This window comes from Schistocerca serialis, chromosome 7 (assembly GCF_023864345.2).
Source record: "Schistocerca serialis cubense isolate TAMUIC-IGC-003099 chromosome 7, iqSchSeri2.2, whole genome shotgun sequence".
In the NCBI taxonomy this organism is placed as follows: domain Eukaryota; kingdom Metazoa; phylum Arthropoda; class Insecta; order Orthoptera; family Acrididae; genus Schistocerca; species Schistocerca serialis.
Window position 1 is genome coordinate 333,368,319 of NC_064644.1, and position 19,772 is coordinate 333,388,090.

Consider the following 19,772-nt stretch of genomic DNA (forward strand, 5'->3'; position numbering starts at 1 on the left):
ATACAATCATGAATCCTATTTAATCTCAGTTTATTATTTCTGGGCCAGAACACTGAACCAATGCTCGGTACATTCCTGACAAATCTGTATTTTATTTACTTAGCTGACTCATCTTTGATTACCTTATTCTTAGAGATAGTATGAGTATATTTGATTCAGCTTCTTGTACATGTGAGTAACTTGTGGTAATAGTAAAGTTCTGAGTGTTCAAAACACACTACGTTTAGTTGACTACTAAATCCACTTATTGGTCCTCTGCTGCTGTGTCAGTTCCACATCTTCAATTATGTATTTACTTCATCGAAGTGTATTTATGCTGAACTATAAATAATGTTTCATGTCTGCCATTATGTTACTCAATTATGTTGCTAGTGTATGTACTTATTTAACACTCACTATATTAACATTTAAAGCATAGGATAGCACATTTATTTCATATCTATAGTGTATTGCAGATGATCAGTTTGCTCACGTTGCAACCCATTTCCACTTGATTGGATGCTGAAACCACAGGTAGTCTCTCTCGACCTACCACTAAAGTGCATTAAATAATTATGGACGAACGTAATGCTAAATTCCTTAAACCTATAGGACACCATGAGCTGCTCTGCCTCATCTAACATAAGGGTACCTATGGTCGCATTCATGCCTCCAACTCATAACCTCAATACGTGTAGGTGTGTCCTGTCACACACTACATCAAATAATGGCCAGCTCCAGCCTTATAAATATTTCAAGGACGTGTCCTTCACGTCTCAACCACAAACACTGTTCAATTCTATTACACTGCCATTCCTTGCTACACAAGGTGAGTTCATTTTTACAACTTATCTGCATAATTTTCATAACACTAAGCAATCTCTTTTACTATTAATTAGTTAGCTCTACAGCATACAATAGGTTTCACTGCCACTTCAGATCCTGCTTGTTACGAATTTGTATATCTTTTTAAATTACTGTTGGTGGACCATTTCCAATAAAACAACAACTTTGTACTTACAATATTACCAGGGTTCTATACATACTTGTCACTCAAATACATTTGTATTACATCATACTTCACTGTTGTTTATGTCACTGTTAGGTTTGTCACATTAGGTTTTTTTTTCACTAATCAGTGGATAGAATGGTTACAGAACTCATGGCTTGATAGCCATGATGGAAAATTTTTGTATTGCAAAGGAGGAGTCGAAACTTTGGTGGATAGGGAAGATGAAGAATGAGTGAGACCTGAAAAGGAAAGAAGATCTCACACAGCTGGGACTGCACAGCTGCCACACTGTGTAGAGGTTACAGAACAACCTCCTCTCTACAGAATTCATTCACTACCTATGAACTTCTTTAGGTCAATCATGTTCCTGAGACCTAATATCTTTTTACTCTTAGGGTACTCTAGCCTATATGCATTGGCATATGGTTTTCTTATGATCCTGAAAGGTCCTTGGTATTTACTAAGATTAACACCTTCGTCTCAATATCTCCTATTTTTCAGAACTCGTATAGGCAGCTCCCAAGTTTCATAATTAGTTACTACATGTTATCAATAAAAGGTACCATAATTACTCCGGTTATCGGCAAGACCAATTTTAACTGGCTTCTTTCAAAGTCAACAACACTCTGATATTTCGACAAGAAATCTATGCCAATTGAAACCTCAATACTGAGATTGTTTAAATTAAGCATGGATGATCAATTAAATTACCATTAATGTTAAAGGGCAGTAAAGCTTCTTGCTTTACCGTTTTTGACACCTTGCCAGTAGCACCAATTATTCTTAGTCCTGATACCCTCATTACTGTAAGCTTGTCTTTTCCAGGTAATGCATCAAAGGAGGACTGAGATATCGCACTCACCTCACTTCCACTGTCTAAGAGACAACGTATATTGATACCCAACATATTCACTATTATTATGGGGTGGCTTATTCTAGTTTGTACAGGTGGTTCCTCAAACTCATCCAATAGTTCCTTTTGGATTTGTCTCCAACTAAAGTGATCGACATCTGTCTTCATTACATTTAGGTCGAAGTGTGTAGGGGTTTCCTGAATTACATTTTCAGCTGCCTTTTCCAGTCGGTCTATTAATTTCAAATCGAAACACCGCACGACTTCATTACATTTAGTTTGCTGAACATAACCCAAATTACTGTAGTCTGAGCGATTCTGCGCCTCCAGACCAGGCATAACACTAGTTACAGCTAAACCACTTTCAATATTATCGTCGGGTTCCGTCTCAAGTGACAACTGGTCACAGCTACTGGGTTCATTGACCCCCAACAGGCTATCCTCTACATTCTCACTTACCTCCTGTCCTAAATCTATTAGTACAGTATCAAAATCCTGCACAGGCACTCTAGATAAGAGCACATCATCCTCATCATAAATATAAGCATGAATTTCTTCTGCTTCTTCACTTGACAATTCAGTATTTTGTTGCTCTTCCCTACCGTTACACTGCTGCGCCTTCTCTTTCTCTTCCCACTTAGAAAGCATCTCTAACACGGTATCTATCAAATACTGTGAGTGATCTAATATTTCTGCTGTATCCTCAGATGCTACCGACCCCTCATCCACATGTTCAGTCTGAGTATTCTGATCTGTCTTACCAATTACTGTAACTACTGGCTTAGGAAAAATAACTGCCTGGTGAGCGCCAGTGTCCTCATAAACGGGAACTAGTTTTCCTGCCTCGGCCTACTACTGTTTCCTTTATTTCCATTATAGTTAACTGGCACAGCATTGCTTTCCGCACTGTTGTTTACCTGCATAATTTTGTTCGGAACAAAATTACTATCATTTGGATGCCATTGTTGGTTCTGATAATTATTCCTCCAATTCCTACCTCTCTTAGGATGGTGAACACCTACTGTTCTGATGTTTACATTGACATTCTGCTCGTTCTTAAAATTACTACTAGTGTTATTACCATTTCTGTTATTACGTGCTTGCTCCTCATTGGCAGCAACACGTTCTACACGTTCCAAATATTCAATGAAACGATCCAGATTGTCTCTAGGGGCAGATATAATTCTAGTTTGCCAATACCATGGCAGTTTGGCTTCAAGACCTAGTATTATCATTTCAGGTTTTAGCTTTTCGGCCAAATGTGAGATCCATGACCTGGCAAACTCTTTAATAGATTCCTTGCCTACATTGAAGCGGTTTCCACTCCAAAATTCTCTCAACACTTCATTTTGCTTATTACTAGATCAATACTCATTAATGAGAGCTGTTTTAAATTCCGCTAATGTTTTACACTTCAACATAAAATCAGCTGACCAACACATGGCGTCACCTGCTAAATGGCTTCTGATAAATGAGATTTTCTCTCGTTCAGACCAAGTTGGTGGAATCACATCTTCAAAATCGTTCCAGAAATCTAGCGGGTGGATATTTTTATCTGGATCGAAACGCAAGAACTGCCGACACCCGAGAAAAGCAGCGTTTGCAGCTACAACTTGTTGCATACTACCATTACCAGAAGTTACTGAAGCTGCTTTACTCTCAATGTTAGCAATGTTAGTACAAATATTTTCTACTCTCATTTCAACATTATCTACTCTTTGCACAATATGAGTAGTATCAGTTTTGATTGCGTCTACTTCTGCTTGACATATGTTTACTTTTATATTAACATCTTTAAACCTATCTGAGCACAGTTCAGATTCCACCTCGATCTTTTCTGTTAACTTGTGCTCCAGCTTCGCATCTTCCATTTGGAAGTCTCTGCGAACCTCAGCAACTTCGGATTTTACGGTTTTATACATTTCAGAAAATTGTTGAGCAACCTTTTTCTTAATATCCCCATGATTGTAATCAATTTTATAATTCAAACTGTTCAGATCCTCTTTCAACCTATTGCAACCAGCCGTGAAGGTATTGTCCATTACCTCCAATCGTTTATTAAAATTAGTTTGGCTGGCCACAATCTCATATTTTAATTCAGCATTACTGGCTGACAATTTTGCATTACTGGCAGCTATTGCTTGTAATATAACATTTAAATCAATAGCCCCAGTATCTTTGGTTTGCTCACTACCTGGCTTTTTATCACACTCAGGTGACGAAAAACTAGCTCCCACACCAGAATCATAAAAACTAACTGAAACTTCTGATTGATCAGTCATATCTAACTTCTCCTGTTTAAACTCTACCACTCTGATGACTGTTTCGTTTTTAACTCATCAGGTAAACTATCATCCAATAAATTAACAATTTCTGATTTCTGCTTTACTACAGGGGTCTCTATTATTGAATCATCGCCCCTTTTCACACTACTGTCAGGAGACAATACTTCATATTTCACTTTAAGATTACCATTTTCATGCATATTTACACTTGAACCGTTGTCTGGATTTACAGTTCCGTCAACAGACATAGGTTCTGATTTAAGTTTAGCCTCAGTTTCTTCTGGCGTGGTTCCATCGCTGACAGTCTTTTAGTGCACGTTAGTAAAATTTTTAACAGCTTTTCACTTAACTTAGTTCCTTCTGCACGACGTATGGCATTGCCGGCGTGGCGTACCAGGATTACTGATGCGACGCGGTGCGTTGAACTGCAGATGGCACTTCGACGGCTGCTGTGTGTTTGCGTGGCCCGCCACTGCAGGCGCGGCTCCGGTTGCTGCGGTGAGGTGAAACTGGCTCCTCGCGATGCCGGCAGTGCCGCTAGACTCAGTGCCAGCTCTGTCAATCCAGATGCGTTGTTAATCCAATTGCATTGTCCACCTGCACACGTAACACTATCACTGTTCTATTACTCAGTTGCGTGTCGCATTTCACTCCCGAATCCGAATATTTAAAAATCACTTTCACTTTTACTCAGTTTTTCCCGACCGATGCACCATATGTGGGGCGGCGGGTGGAATTAATTGTTTTAAATGAATGTTCCTATTATTTATTTAATGCTGTTGTTTGCCGTTCTCAACACTGGCTCTCTAACTACAATATTGGCAACCAGAAAGTGATTAGCAAAACGTGAAGCCTGTACTTAGAATTCCTAGTGCCCACTTCATCTGAGAAATACATTTATAACTACAGCTTATAGCTCTGAGGAATTAGGAGGTTGTCTGGGATTCATAATCAAAAAACCATTTTCTCTAAAATGTTCACTATATTCTGAAAGTCACAGACCAAAAAGTATCCACACAATCCAACTACCAGAGCAGTTCAGAGTCTAATGCGCTGATGCGACTATAACTGTTCAAATTAAATGTTTAGTGAATGCTCACCATAATTTGATGATAATGTTCATCAAACACCATGCTAAATAATGGTAGAATGTCTGTCCCACGACGGCACGTGAAAATACGACGTACGCAAACTGAAGATAGATCATTAAAGTCATCCCAGAATTAACACTTCACTCGAAAATGATTTCATGGTTACGCGTATCCCGAGTAATTTAGTACAGCATCCGAGGCTGTTTATAGCAATGATACCGACACGACACGACTCCCGGCACAGGTGGTGCGCTAATCAGCGTCTGGAGAGAACTGGGGCCTTTCTTTCTCGTGCAGCGTTCTTATATATAAAGCTGCAGTGTGGAAGGCTAAGGGAACGCCTTATAAAATCCGCTCTCCTGACTCGCTGCTGGGCTAGTAATGCACCACTTTAAGTTATCGAATAAATCATTGCTTCCTTTGCTGATGGCCGATGAAGCTCTCAATTTAAATGTGCAATCAGCACACAGGTAAGTTATCATAATAAAAGTCTGATGTGGCTAAGTCAAATATTTTGGGCGAGAGAATTAATTTAATTACACTACACGCAATAGACGAGCTCTGAACTTGCCCTTTGGAGATACGCTATAGCTATAGTTTTATAGTTGTTCTGTTGAAACTTTTCACATCTTTATGATTATAGCGGATCTCCCTTCTACTTAAATTTAAACATCCTAGCTTTATTTATTTGCCTACTTAATCTATCTTGCTTCCTTAATTTTTAAGACAAAAACCATAAAATCATGAATTTCAACTAAAATTTTAATTTGCGAGATCCAGAATACTGTTTCTGCTAAATTATTATGCAAAAGGAATCTAAATATAAGTTTTTAAGTTTCTAGCTCTTTTCCGTTGCGCCAATGATTTTTACAGAAAAACGTCCAAATTTCGAAAATGGTTAAAGTTATTGAACTGATATTCAACACATATTGATTTAGTATTACTCCTGACATGCTAGAAACGTTTCAGGTTATTTACTTGATTTTTAAAGTATTGCGCAACATTTATGACGTCAGAGCTAGTTACAGTGGACTAGGCTGGCACACAATGGAAAGACTGATGTGAATTTTATACGGCGTGAGTAGGCTGCTTGCCTACAACAGTTACCAGAAGATGAGTTTTGCTGTCTGGGCTCAGAAGAATTGGCATTGACAGAAGTAGAGAGAATATAAAATGCCTACTAATAACAGAGAGAAAAAAAGAGAGATTTGTTAACACTGAACATAAACTCAATTGTTATGAAGTTTGTTCTGATTGTATTTGTCCAGCAGACATACCAGAAATATTAGTCTTATCAGAGTATGAATTATTAGTATTGTGGGTGAGGCAAACATAACAAAAGCCAAGAAGTTTCATTCTGGGAGAGAACAGAAGCATTTACAACAGTTTTTCTTGCACATAAATATGTTTTTATATTTATATCTGTGAAAATAAATTAAGAGCTGACACATAAACTAAATGATTTTAGTTGATTATCTTGTAACTTTTAGATATACAGTCCAAATTTATTTCTAAGTTTTGAATATTTGTGTAGGTTATCAGGAAGTGCTGCAGTGAAGTCGAAGAATGTGTGTCTTCACCTTGTTGACAGCCATATGACCCTTGCACAAACAGGTGTAGTGCAGTTGTTTACACAGCCACATCCATCACGGATTTGTGCGTCTCCATACTGGGGGAAGACTCCACCCAGATTACAGCCATCACAGAGGGATAAAAGGAACAGTAAGTAGCAGCCAACCATCCTATAGTATGTGGGATTACTGTATATTGTGCAGTGTTCATGTTAGATGGTGGTGTGAAGAACAAAATAGAGAAATTGTAATAACAGTGTTCCGTGATTGCTTAGCTGTTATAAACTGCATAACAGCCTAAGAAGTCTTGCTAGTAATGTTGACTCCATAAGATATTTTTCTGTGTACCACAAACTTAATTAAATATTAAATTTGACTATTTACAGTGACAACTTGTTTAGCATTTGTAATCTGCTCTGACAGTATAGTGTGCTCCATGTTGTTTCCAAGAGAGTGAGATGAGCTTATATGTGATAAATGTGTGCAATGTTTTAACAGCCACTAGCTCTGAACACTGACCTGTTTGTATGTGGATTTTAGGGAATGTTCTGTACCATTTTGTGAATGTTGATGTGGATTCCTAACTCAGATTCACACACATAGTGTACAAACAACTGAGGTAGGGATGTAGACTGGAGCTTGCTTACAAACGGACAATGTTCATTACATTCCTTTGGCATAGGCTATCAGCCTCTACTGTTTTTACTACCACACTTCCCTCCAGTAGTAAATTGATGATTCCATGACGTCTCAGAATGTGTCCTACCAACTGATACTTTCTTCTAGTCAGGTTCTGGCACAAATTTCTTTTCTCCCCAGTTCTATTCAGTACCTCCTCATCATTTATGTTATGTATCCATCTAATCTTGCTCATACTTCTGCAGCACCACATTTCAAAAGCTTCTATTCTCTTCTTAGCTAATCTGTTCATCGTCCATGTTCCATTTCCATACATAACTACACTCCAGACAAATACTTTCAGAAAAGACTTCCTAACACTTAAATCTATACTTGATGTTAATAAATTTTTCTTCTTCATAAAGGCTTTTCTTCCCATTCCCATCTACTATTTTAAATGTCTCATTTCCTAGCCTAATTCCCTCAACATCACCTGATTCAATTCAGCTATTTTCTATTATCCTCATTTTCGTTTGTTGATATTCATCGTATATCCCACTTACAAGACAATATCCATTCCATTCACTGCTCTTCCAAGTCCTTTGCTGTCTGTGACAATTACAATGTCATTGGCAAACCTCAAAGCTTTAATTTCTACTCCAAATTTTTCTTTGGTTTCCTTTACTGCTTGCTCAATCTACAAATTGAATAATATTGAGCATAGGCTACAACTCTGACTCACCCTCTTTTTAACAACTGCTTCCCTTTCATGTTGCTTGAGTCATATAACTGCCATCTGGTTTCTGTACAAACTGTAAATAGACTTCTGCTCCCTGTATTTTATCCCTGTCATCTTTAGAATTTGAAAGGGTGTATTCCAGTCAACACTGTCAAAAGCTTTCTTGAAGTCTACTAAAGCTATAAACATAGGTTTGCCTTTCCTTTCTCTATCTTCTATGAGAAGTTGTGGGGTCAATATTGCCTCACATGTTCCTACATTTCTCCAAAATCCAAACTGATCTCCCCTGAGGTCAGCTTCCATCAATTTTTCCATTCTCCTGTAAAGAACTTGTGTTAGTATTTTGCAACTATGACTTATTAAAATGGTAGTTTGGTAATTTGCACACTTGTCAGCACCTGCTGTCTTTGGAATTGCAAATATTATATCCTTCTTGAAGTCTGAGGGCGTTTTGCGTGTCTCGTAAATCTTGCTCACCAGATGGAAGAGTTTTGTCATGACTAACTCTTCCAAGGCCATCAGTAGTTCTAACAGAATGTTGTCTACTCTTGTGGCCTTGTTTCAGCTGAGGTCTTTCAATGTTTTGTCAAATTCTTCATTCAGTATCATATCTCTCATCTCATTTTTATCTATGTCTTCTCCAGTTTACATAGTATTGCCCTCAAGTACATCTCCCTTGCGTAGACCCTCTATGCATTCCTTCCACCTTTCTTCTTTCCATTCTTTGCTTAGGACTGGTTTTCCCATCTGAGCTCTTGATATTTTCTCCAAAGGCATCTTCAATTTTCCTATAGGCCACATCTATATTTCCCCTAGTGAAACATGCTTCTAAACCCTTACATTTGTCCTCTACCCATTCCTGCTTAACCATTTTGCACTTCCTTTCAATCTTGTTTTTTAGATGTTTCTATTCCCTTTTGTCTGCTTAATTTACTGCATCTTTATATTTTCTTTCATCAATTTAATTAAATATCTCTTGTGTTACCTAGGGATTTCTACTTGCCCTCGCCTTGTTACCTACTTAATCCTCTGCTACCTTCACTATTTCATCTGTCAAAGCTATCCGTTCTTCTTCTGTCATATTCCTCTCCCCTGTTTTTGTCAAACGTTCCCTAATGCTCCCTTTGAAACTCTCTGCAATCTTTGGTTCTTTCAATTTATCCAGGTCCTATCTCCTTAAATTCATACCTTTTTTCAGTTTCTTCAGTTTTAATCTACACTTCGTAACCAATAAATTGTGGTCAGTGTCCACATCTGCTCCTGGAAATGCCTTGCAATTTAAAAACTGGTTTCTAAATCTCTTTCTTACCATTATACAAACCAATCTGAAACCTTCCAGTGTCTCCAGATCTTTTCCATATCTATAACCTTATTTTATGATTCTTAAACCAAGTGTTAGTAATGATTAAATTATGCTCTGTGCAAAATTATACCATGCAACTCCCTCTTTCATTCCTTTCCCCCAATCCATATTCACCTACTATTATTTCTTCTCTTCATTTTTCTTACTATAGAATTCCAGTTCCCCGTGACTATTAAATTTTCATCTCCCTTAATTATCTGGATAACTTCTTTTATCTTGGCATATGTTTCTTAAATCTCTTCATCATCTGCAGAGCTAGTTGGCATGCGAACTGGTACTACTGTGGTCGTTGTGGGCTTCATGCCTATATTGGCTACAATAATGTTTTCACTATGCTGTTCATAGTAGTTTGTCCGCATTTGTATTTTCTTACTCATTATTAAACACACTCCTGCATAACCCCTATTTAATTTTGTATTTATAACCCTGTATTCATCTGACCAGAAGTCCTGTTCCTCCAACCACCAGACTTCACTAACTCCTACTACATCAAGCTTTAACCTATCTGTTTCCCTTTTTAAATTTTCTAACCTACCTGCCTGATTAAGGTATCTGACAGTCCATGCACTGAACCATAGAATGCCAGTTTCATTTCTCCTGATAACGACATCTTCCTGAGTAGTCCCACCCAGAGATCTGAATGGCGGCTATTTTAACTCCAGAATGTTTTATCCAAGAGAATGCCATCTTCATTTAACAAAACAGTAAATCTGCATGCCCTTGGGAAAAATTGCAGCTGTAGTTTCCCCTTGCTTTCAGCCGTTCACAGTACCAGCACAGCAAGGCCATTTTGGTTGACATTACAAGGCCAGATCAGTCAATCATCCATAATATTGACCCTGCAACTACTGAAATGGCTGCTGTCCCTCTTCAGGAACCACACATTTGTCTGGCCTCTTCAGCATATACCCCTCTGTTGTGATTGCACCAAAGGTATGGCTGTCTGTGTCGCTGAGGCACACAAGCTTCCCGCCTATGGCAAGGTCCATGTTTCTCCAAGATAGGAGAGTGAAAAAACTTATCTGAAAGGGTCAGAAGATGGGAAGAAGAAACATTGTGAACAGATGAAATAGTACCATAAGAAAAGAAATGAAAGACAGATAAGGAACTGAAATGTGGTACACACTTGACCAATCTGTGGAGAATAAAAAATGTCCGTGTGAATCTTCTGTATGTAGCAGTATAACAGTCTGAACTGTTTCAGCATTAGTGTCCGTCTTTCACAACCTCTCACAACTACTACCCTTTCCTCACTCCCCCCCCCCCCCCCCCCCCTGCCCTACTCACCCCACCCTTGCACATCCCCCTCATACTCACCCCCCCCCCCCCCCCCCCCCTTGTGCTAATTCTCCCTCATGCTTATCCGCACTCCCTTTGCTCACCCAACTTCCTTGTCCCATTTTGCTCACACCCTTTAGTTCACCCCCTCTCTGACTATCCACCTCCCCCATTTGGTTATTTTATTTAATTATAGAGTTAATTCATGTTATTCCTATGACAGCTCATTATTGTAACATACAACAATCTTTAAGATGCACATTTTGTACAAGTAACAATATCACAGCACTAACTGAGATGTTAAGAGGATGAAGTTTTATCTTCATCAGAGATTTCTCTCCAAAATGAGACATACATAAAATTATTGTGGTGCATTTTTACTGTCTGTCCCATGTAGTAAAGTAGGGACAGTGTGTATATTTGAGACCACACAGATTGAGAACTGCTATAAGAATGTAAACAGTCAGCATTAGAACAGAAGTGAAAGACAGAATTTTTTTGCATTACATACATTGTAATCTGACATGGTTCTTCCAGAGAATGTTGACCGTGCGAGTGAAGATGAAGGCCACAGTTCAGGATTCGAAGAAGATGAACAGTCTTTGTCTCAGGGTGGATCAAAATCATCACCACTTGCACTTAATAAACTTTTGAGTCGATCTAGAGGTTCACTGTTGGTAGGTATACATCATTCAAATGAATCCATGTGTCATGAAATCTCTCTCTCTCTCTCTCTCTCTCTCTCTCTCTCTCTGTCTGTCTCAATGTAATATTTGTAATATTTCTTACTGTGCTTTCTATTCTACTATGCAGCATTCAATGATACCATATGTCAACTGTTTCAAAATAGTAAAATCTTACATGGATGTTCTCAGAATGTTTGTATGGTTAATGATGTCATCTTAATTTCATAGCAGCATGAGCAGTACTGTTAATTTGACATTTGTATATCATGTGACATAATAAGAAAGAGAGGAATTTTCCTTACTATCACTAGCTTTCTGGTGCATTTGTGTGTGTGTGTGTGTGTGTGTGTGTGTGTGTGTGTGTGTTTGTTTGTTCGTTTGAACACACTGACTTTTTCCCTGTGTTTGTTTTAATTTTTTAGCGTAAGTAATGTGGCACTGAGAATTATATTTGTGGATAATATTGTAAGAGTGATTGTAGGATTTGTTTTTTGCATCAGGGCTCTTTTCCAACATCTTCACCTGATGAAACCTGCCCTCAGCAAAAGACAGGAGCTGGAAATGGTGCTGCCTCCATTATGCTTCCAAAGGACTACAACCCAGTAGCTGCTATTCAAAGTGTTGAATCGATGTACAACTTCCTTAACAAGACTCTGCACAACAGCCCTAAATCTCTGAAAGAAGAATCTCCTTGTATTGGCAGTGGCATTGGCTATAAACAGATTGTAGCTTCAAGAAGACTACATGAAATGGAGGTATTAAAAGAAAAATTCATATGCGAAAACTATAAGATAGAATATCTGGCAATGATTTATCTTCAGGAGGCCAAATATCAGTATTTCCAGTAGGCAGATTATATAAAATAGAGGGAAACATTCCAATGGCCAGCTTCACACGTCCGTCCACATCAAACACACCAACAAACAACAGTACCTCCATTATGACAGCTGCCACCCATTCCACATCAAACGGTCCCTTCCCTACAGCCTAGGTCTTCATGGCAAACGAATCTGCTCCAGTCCGGAATCCCTGAACCATTACACCAACAACCTGAAAACAGCTTTTGTATCCCGTAACTACCCTCCCGACCTGGTACAGAAGCAAATAACCAGAGCCACTTCCTCATCCCCTCAAACCCAGAACCTCCCACAGAAGAACCCCAAAAGTGCCCCACTTGTGACAGGATACTTTCCGGGACTGGATCAGACTCTGAATGTGGGTCTCCAGCAGGGATACGACTTCCTCAAATCCTGCCCTGAAATGAGATCCATCCTTCATGAAATCCTCCCTACTTCACCAAGAGTGTCTTTCCACCGTCCACCTAACCTTCGTAACCTCTTAGTTCATCCCTATGAAATCCCCAAACCACCTTCCCTACCCTCTGGCTCCTACCCTTGTAACCGCCCCCGGTGTAAAACCTGTCCCATGCACCCTCACACCACCACCTACTCAAGTCCTGTAACCCGGAAGGTGTACACGATCAAAGGCAGAGCCATGTGTGAAAGGATCCATGTGATTTACCAACTGACCTGCGTACACTGTGAAGCTTTCTATGTGGGAATGACCAGCAACAAACTGTCCATTCACATGAATGGACACAGGCAGACAGTGTTTGTTGGTAATGAGGATCACCCTGTGGCTAAACATGCCTTGGTGCACGGCCAGCACATCTTGGACTGGACTGGATCAGACTCTGAATGTGGGTCTCCAGCAGGGATACGACTTCCTCAAATCCTGCCCTGAAATGAGATCCATCCTTCATGAAATCCTCCCTTCTTCACCAAGAGTGTCTTTCCACCGTCCACCTAACCTATATACTGAAATGTTCACCTTTGGCACACTAGTGCAAAATATGTCACTGTGGGGCTCTCTGTTCATGACTGTACTGTATAGCACTAATCTTGGATTCATTGAAGGGTGTTCAGTGTTCATGTAAGTTAGAACGAAAAATGCTTGGCAACACCACTAAAATCATCTGTTGACACAATCATCACACTTCAGCAACATCCATTAATCATACATCCTAGAGATGCAGTAGTTATTATTGAAAATGTTGTGTTATAAAGCTGGAGAAAAGTAATCAGAAGAAGGAGTGATCTTCAAAATTCTTCCCAGCCAAAAACAAGTTGTTACTGCAGTTCTCATTGAATCAGTATAAAGATGCAATATAGGCAGGAAACTGATAAAGTTACTATGGCCAACAAAGAAAAGACATATAGACATGTTGCTGCTGATTTTAATTCACAGAATGTAGGTACAAAGTGCGACTTCAAATATTTGAAAATGTGTTATGACAAATTTTTTCTGAGTTCTTGTATGTAAATACATTGTTAGGAAATGCCACACTCATTCCATGGTGACTCTTGTTAGCTTCATTTTCTGTTGATACTGGATTTTCTTACTAGAATCTCCCAATAAACAATGTCATTTACTTTGAATTCCTCATGTGATGCACTGATAGCTATGTTGTATAATACAAGTCAAATGCTGCATCTATAATAAGTGCCAAATACTTCAATTTTCCCTGAGTCCTAAACTTAAACAATCTTGCATTTTATGCAAACATTGACAGAGGTGAAACAAGTGGTAAGCGGGAAATAATTTGCAAGAACTGACGAGGGATCAAACCTGAGATCTTATGGACAGTATTCCAGCAAGCAACGCTCATCCACCATGTGATAATTAACAAATATACTTACATACAGATAGTACTATTTGTACTCATGAATGTATGTGCATTTGGTACAGTGGCTTTAGCACTTGTCCTACGGTTAATAGTTCAATGTGAATTGTGTAGTTACTGCTGTTCATGCCTAGAAAATGTGTTTGCATTTCTCTAAGAGGTGTTCAATCACTATTGGCTGTTGTTAACTCCATGCATTTAATTTTTCACTAGAACCACAGGTAAAGTATCTATAAAGTGCCTCAAACAAATCATATTGACCCATCTCCAACAATATATATATGAGATCAGTTAGTATGTGAATTCATTACTTACACATATGATAATTTCTTAACTTAAACTGAGCGAGGTGGCGCAGTGGTTAGACACTGGACTCACATTCGGGAGGACGACGGTTCAATCCCGCGTCCGGCCATCCTGATTTAGGTTTTCCGTGATTTCCCTAAATCGCTCCAGGCAAATGCTGGGATGGTTCCTTTCAAAGGGCACGGCCGACTTCCTTCCCCATCCTTCCCTAATCCGATGAGACCGATGACCTCGCTGTCTGGTCTCCTTCCCCAAAACAACCAACCAACCAATCTTAACTTAACCTTACACATCTCAAAAAAGTATTTCGAGATTCAGCAGTGTGAGGGTGTCATACTCAAGTATTTACTTTAATTCTTGTGTTAATAACAACTTCTTTTTTATTTAATTCTTTTTAACTCATATTTGTGCAAAACAAAAGCATCATTCTGTAATGCTACTAGGTTGCAAACTAAAAATTGCAGCTGAACTTGAGTTGAACACCAAAATTTCACCAGTGATGATCCTACTTCATGGCGACATAATCTGAGATTATCGTTTATGCAACTCAGATTTCCGAAATCAGCTTGACCTGAGGCCATTTTCTGTGTTGATCTCAAGTCGACTGCTTTATACAGGCTGGTCAAAATAAAAGAGGTCCTATATCTTATAAACAAAACAGATTGATCACTCATTGATTGTGAATATCGAATACAGAGTAGTAAATTATTATCATGAAAAACAACATACAGAACTTTTAAGAGGTTAATAGTTCACAGCTCGGCACACCTCAACATGTGTCTGGAAACTTTGGCAATTCATTTGATGTGATTTCTGTGGTTGCATTGCGAATGCTTGTTTTCAACTCTTCAGTTATATGTGGGTTGTTATGCAGACTTTAGCCTTGTATTACCCCACAAATAAATATCACAGATAGACAGATCAGGCTCTCTGGGAGGCCATAAACATGTGGAAACTGTAATTTATTCTCCAGAGGCGTACATATGCATTGAAACCCATGAAGTATGTGCCGTAGCACCATCTTAATGGAAAAATGCATACCCTCATTCTTCCTCCCTTAGCTGTGCTATGTGTGGATGCAACAGTTCTGTTACATACCCTTGAAAGTTCATAGTCTTGTTAAAGAAAATGGGGCCTGGAATCCTTTGACCTGAAACTGCTTGCCAAATGCCTGCTTGCAAATCAAGCAGAGGCACTGCAAAATGTTTCCTGTGATTGTCTGTTGACCAGTGGCATATGTTTTGGGAGTTCATGTACCTTCTACGGTGAAACCATGCTTTATCTGATGTAAAGATTTGGATCCAGATAACCACCAACATCATGAGTGGGCAATTATTTGCAATAGTATTGTCAATGTGTATAATCCATAGGTTTTAATGCTTGCATCATTCTTACTTTGTATGCTTGCATTTGTAAAAGCTTCAGCATTTCTGGCATGACGTTTATTTGATGTTTAGTTGGGAGGATAGATGTCTGGTTGATTTCTGTGGACTTCTTACCTAGTCACATGAACGCATTCAATCTTTACTGACGAACTAACTTTCTGTGCACAGTTGCATTTGGCAGTAGCAACTGAACCTATTGCTCTAAAGTTAGTGACCAATTTCTGCACAACGTGTTTTGGAAGAGCAGCTGTCTCTGGATATTTTATCATGAATCGTTCATTTAACATTTCAAATGACTTACATCCAGAAAAATTTCAACAAAAAATATTTTTTGTTCATTCTGCAGAACTGTATTTACAACAAGCTTTAAAATGCGTAATGACAATGCAGCACTAATCACTAAATCACTGCTCAACATCATGTGACCCCACTCAAGTGCTGCCCTAGTATTAAGAAATAACACCACGCAGACAGCTTCAGATATCATGTTCGGTATAACACAGAGCATCTTTCATCTTGGCCACCCCGTACAATGAGCCCTTAATCAACTAAGAGCAAAACCTATGTATTTCACACATTTGCATATGTACATCAGCTGACTTTCAGTTTATATACGAGCTAGATTATTGTGTTGTTTAAATTTGTTCCAAAATTTTAGATCTAACTTTTTAAAAACATAATTCTTGCCCCCTCCCCCAAATGAACCATGTATCTTGCCAAGGCAGAGTAGCTTGTCTTCACCCCCCCTCCCCCCCAATGATACAGTTAACTGTAAGATAGTGGCAACCACATTGGTATGGTATATGTGGAGCGGCCAGACTAACCCATGATTCCTGAAGTGGGGCAACAATCTTTTCAATAGATGCAGGGCGAAAGTCTTGATGATTGACTGATCTGGGCTTGTAAGATTAGCTACCATGGCCTTACTGTGCTTGTATTGCAAATGGCTAAAAGCAATATGCATGTCTACCATATAGCTTAATGATGATGGCATCCTCTTGGCTAAAATATGCCAGAAGTAAAATATTCCTCCCCTCCCCTCCCCCACCCCATTTGATGTCCAGGCAAGGATTAATGAGGAGAATGGTATCATCAAGAAACAGAAAACTGTCGTTGTGCAGTGCAAAGTGTTGAATGTTTGGTCCCTTAATCATGTAGATAGGTTAGAGAATTTAATAATGGATGAGAATAGATTGAAGTTAAATACCAAGGAGATCAGTGCTGTGTGGTGGCAGAAAAAACAGGCCTCCTGGTCAGATAAGCACAGGGTTATCAACACAAAATCAGATAGGGGTAATGCAGGAGTAGGTCTAATAATGAATAAGAAAATAGAAATACAGATAACTACTGTGACTAGAGTAGTGAAAGCATTATCGTAACCAAGACAGATTTGAACACATCACATCTCATTGTGGCACTAGTTTATATGACAGCTCTGCAGATGGTGAAGAGATTGAAAGAATATCTGATCAGATAAAGGAAATTATTCAAGTAGTTAAATAAGATAAAAAGTTGGTTGTGTTGGGAAACTGGAATTCATTAGTGGGAAAAGAAAGATAAGGAAAAGTAGTAGGAGAATGTGGACAGGGGCAAGAAATGAAAGAGGAAGCTGTATGGTAGAATCTTGCACTGAGCATAATTTAATCATTACGAACACTTGGTTTAAGAATCGTGGGGGAAGGTTGTACGTGTAGAAGAGACCTGAGGACACTGGAAGGTCTCAGACTGATTATATAAATGTAAGACAGAGATTTTGGAACCAGATTTTAAATTTTGAGACATTTCGAGGGGCAGATATGGACTCTGATCATGATTTATTAATTGTGAATTGCAAATTAAAACTGTAAAAGTTGCAGAAATGTAGGAAAAAAGTAGATGGGGCCTGGATAAATTGAAGGAATCAGAGGTAATTGAGAGTTTCAGAGTGAGCACTAAGCAAAGTTGGATTGAAACAGGGGAAAATAATACAATTGAAGGTGAATGAATAGCCTTGAGAGACCAGATAGGCAGCAGAGGATCACACAGGTAAAAAGACAAGGACTAATATAAATTTTTGGGTAACTGAAGAAAGTACAGCTCTCTCTCTCTCTCTCTCTCTCTCTCTCTCTCTCTCTCTCTCTCTCTCTCTCTCCCTCTCTCCCTGTACTCAGTACTCAAGTGGCGATGTTGTTCAGTACAACAGTAAGGCGTGTCTCATCTGTTGTTCGTACCTATTTTGTTCTCTTACTGATAAGTCATTACTCTTCCATCACCTAGCTGTATATGTTCTCTATCTTAACACTCTGAGACTTGACTGTTTGTCAGAGCAGGAGTCTCTCTGGCCAATAGCGGCAGACATTAAGAGTTCCATCCAGTAAAACATAGGGAAAAAGGTTAAACAGTCTCCTACTCTTTTGGATTTTCACTGTTTCTAACCAATAGTGCTGTGGCATGAGGAGGAAGGCAGAAGATCTCTCCCACTCCATGGTACAATTTGAAACAGGCCTATGAGACAGCCAGCAGACTGACATGGGCGAGAAACCACAGGCTCTGCAGAAAATAACAGTATGAACCAGTCAGGACACTGTATTCTGAAATTTAAACTGAATGTCATTTTGTGGCATGGCTCCTGAACCAAATGGCTGTTAATAGGTGATTCTACAAACAGTGCTGCTGCTTTTTCAGCATAAAAGCCATCCAATGTACCTCCTTGAGTGTGTCGGTTGGGGGAATGTGAATGCTGCTCTAACTACCTGAGGCCTGCAACTTCACTTAGGCTCTCAAAGAAAAATACCTCTCTCTTCCCCATTAGCTTGAATACTTCCAAGTCTGTGCTTATCCAATGGAAAAGAAAGTAATAAAAGGGATAGCCACTGGTGGTACTGAATCTTGATTGCAATTATTGTGCAGTGATCAACTACATTGATCAAGGGACTGGTATAACACATTCTGAAATATGTCATATGACAGTTTCGGATAAAACTGGCCATATAACAATGGCAACTGTAATTTCTTCAACAATTCGTGCCACAATTTACCTTTGGTCTCTCCCTGCAGCAATTCCTAAATTTCCAGTTAATTGGAACTTCCAAATCCTGTTCTTCAATCTGGGTGCAGGAATAGGACCTCTCCACTTTCCTGTAAATCATCAGTATTCATGAAGAGCGACAGCACTATTGTTGTTGTTTTGATAAAACAGCTTTATTAGTACTCACCTTTTGCAAACCCATGTTGACTGTCTGCTGCTGTAATGCACACTGATGCTTTTGTTTCAACCTTATGTTGTTGGTGCTTAACAGAAAGCCATGGCACTAACACTACTAACAACACAAATTCTGCAGTGCACAGTCTGAACATCATTTATAGAAGGTGGGGTACCCATACAGTAAATGGCTGTCTGTATACACTGGCTCAAGAAGAGAAAATTTAATTAAACCACCCTGTACATTTGTGCTTTCTACATATGTGTGTGCTATTATCTTCATTTTGACAATTGTACACTCTAATCTGATTTTGTGTCTGTATTATTAAGGGTATATTGTGGAGAATTTTTGGAAGCATGTAAGTGTGTCTCACAATATATTTATTAATAAATTGACAGTTGTGTATTCTACATATTCTGCCAGCTGTATCATATTTGGAAATTACCCTTGTTTGCAATAGACGATGCAGCAAGCGCTGCACAGTGCACAAAACAGCCTAATATAAGCCGGCGTGCCAGGCCATCATCCAGACCCGTGTTTATCCTCAACTGTTGGACTGTGGTTTAATGTATTGTTAGATTATGTGTGATTGTACTGAGTCCTATTTCATTCAGAGGCTTGGTGTATCCCTTCATGTGGAAGCAGAACAAAAGTGTCTTGGTGGGCATTCTTATTCTGTGTTTGTATAACATTACAGTACAACACTTAATATTAATCATGAGCTAAAATGTATAATTAAAT

The 19,772-nt window shown here is 38.9% G+C and overlaps 1 protein-coding gene across 1 annotated transcript in view; it reads left to right on the forward strand.

The window, feature by feature from the left end:
- The window catches only part of LOC126412163 (WD repeat-containing protein 81), a 300,014-nt gene that overhangs the window by 76,072 nt on the left and 204,170 nt on the right, over positions 1–19,772 (forward strand). Inside the window, exons 8-10 of the mRNA XM_050081630.1 lie at positions 6,755–6,942; positions 11,327–11,466; positions 11,976–12,230. Coding sequence (XP_049937587.1) covers positions 6,755–6,942; positions 11,327–11,466; positions 11,976–12,230 — 583 coding nt within the window. The remainder of the gene's footprint in view (positions 1–6,754; positions 6,943–11,326; positions 11,467–11,975; positions 12,231–19,772) is intronic.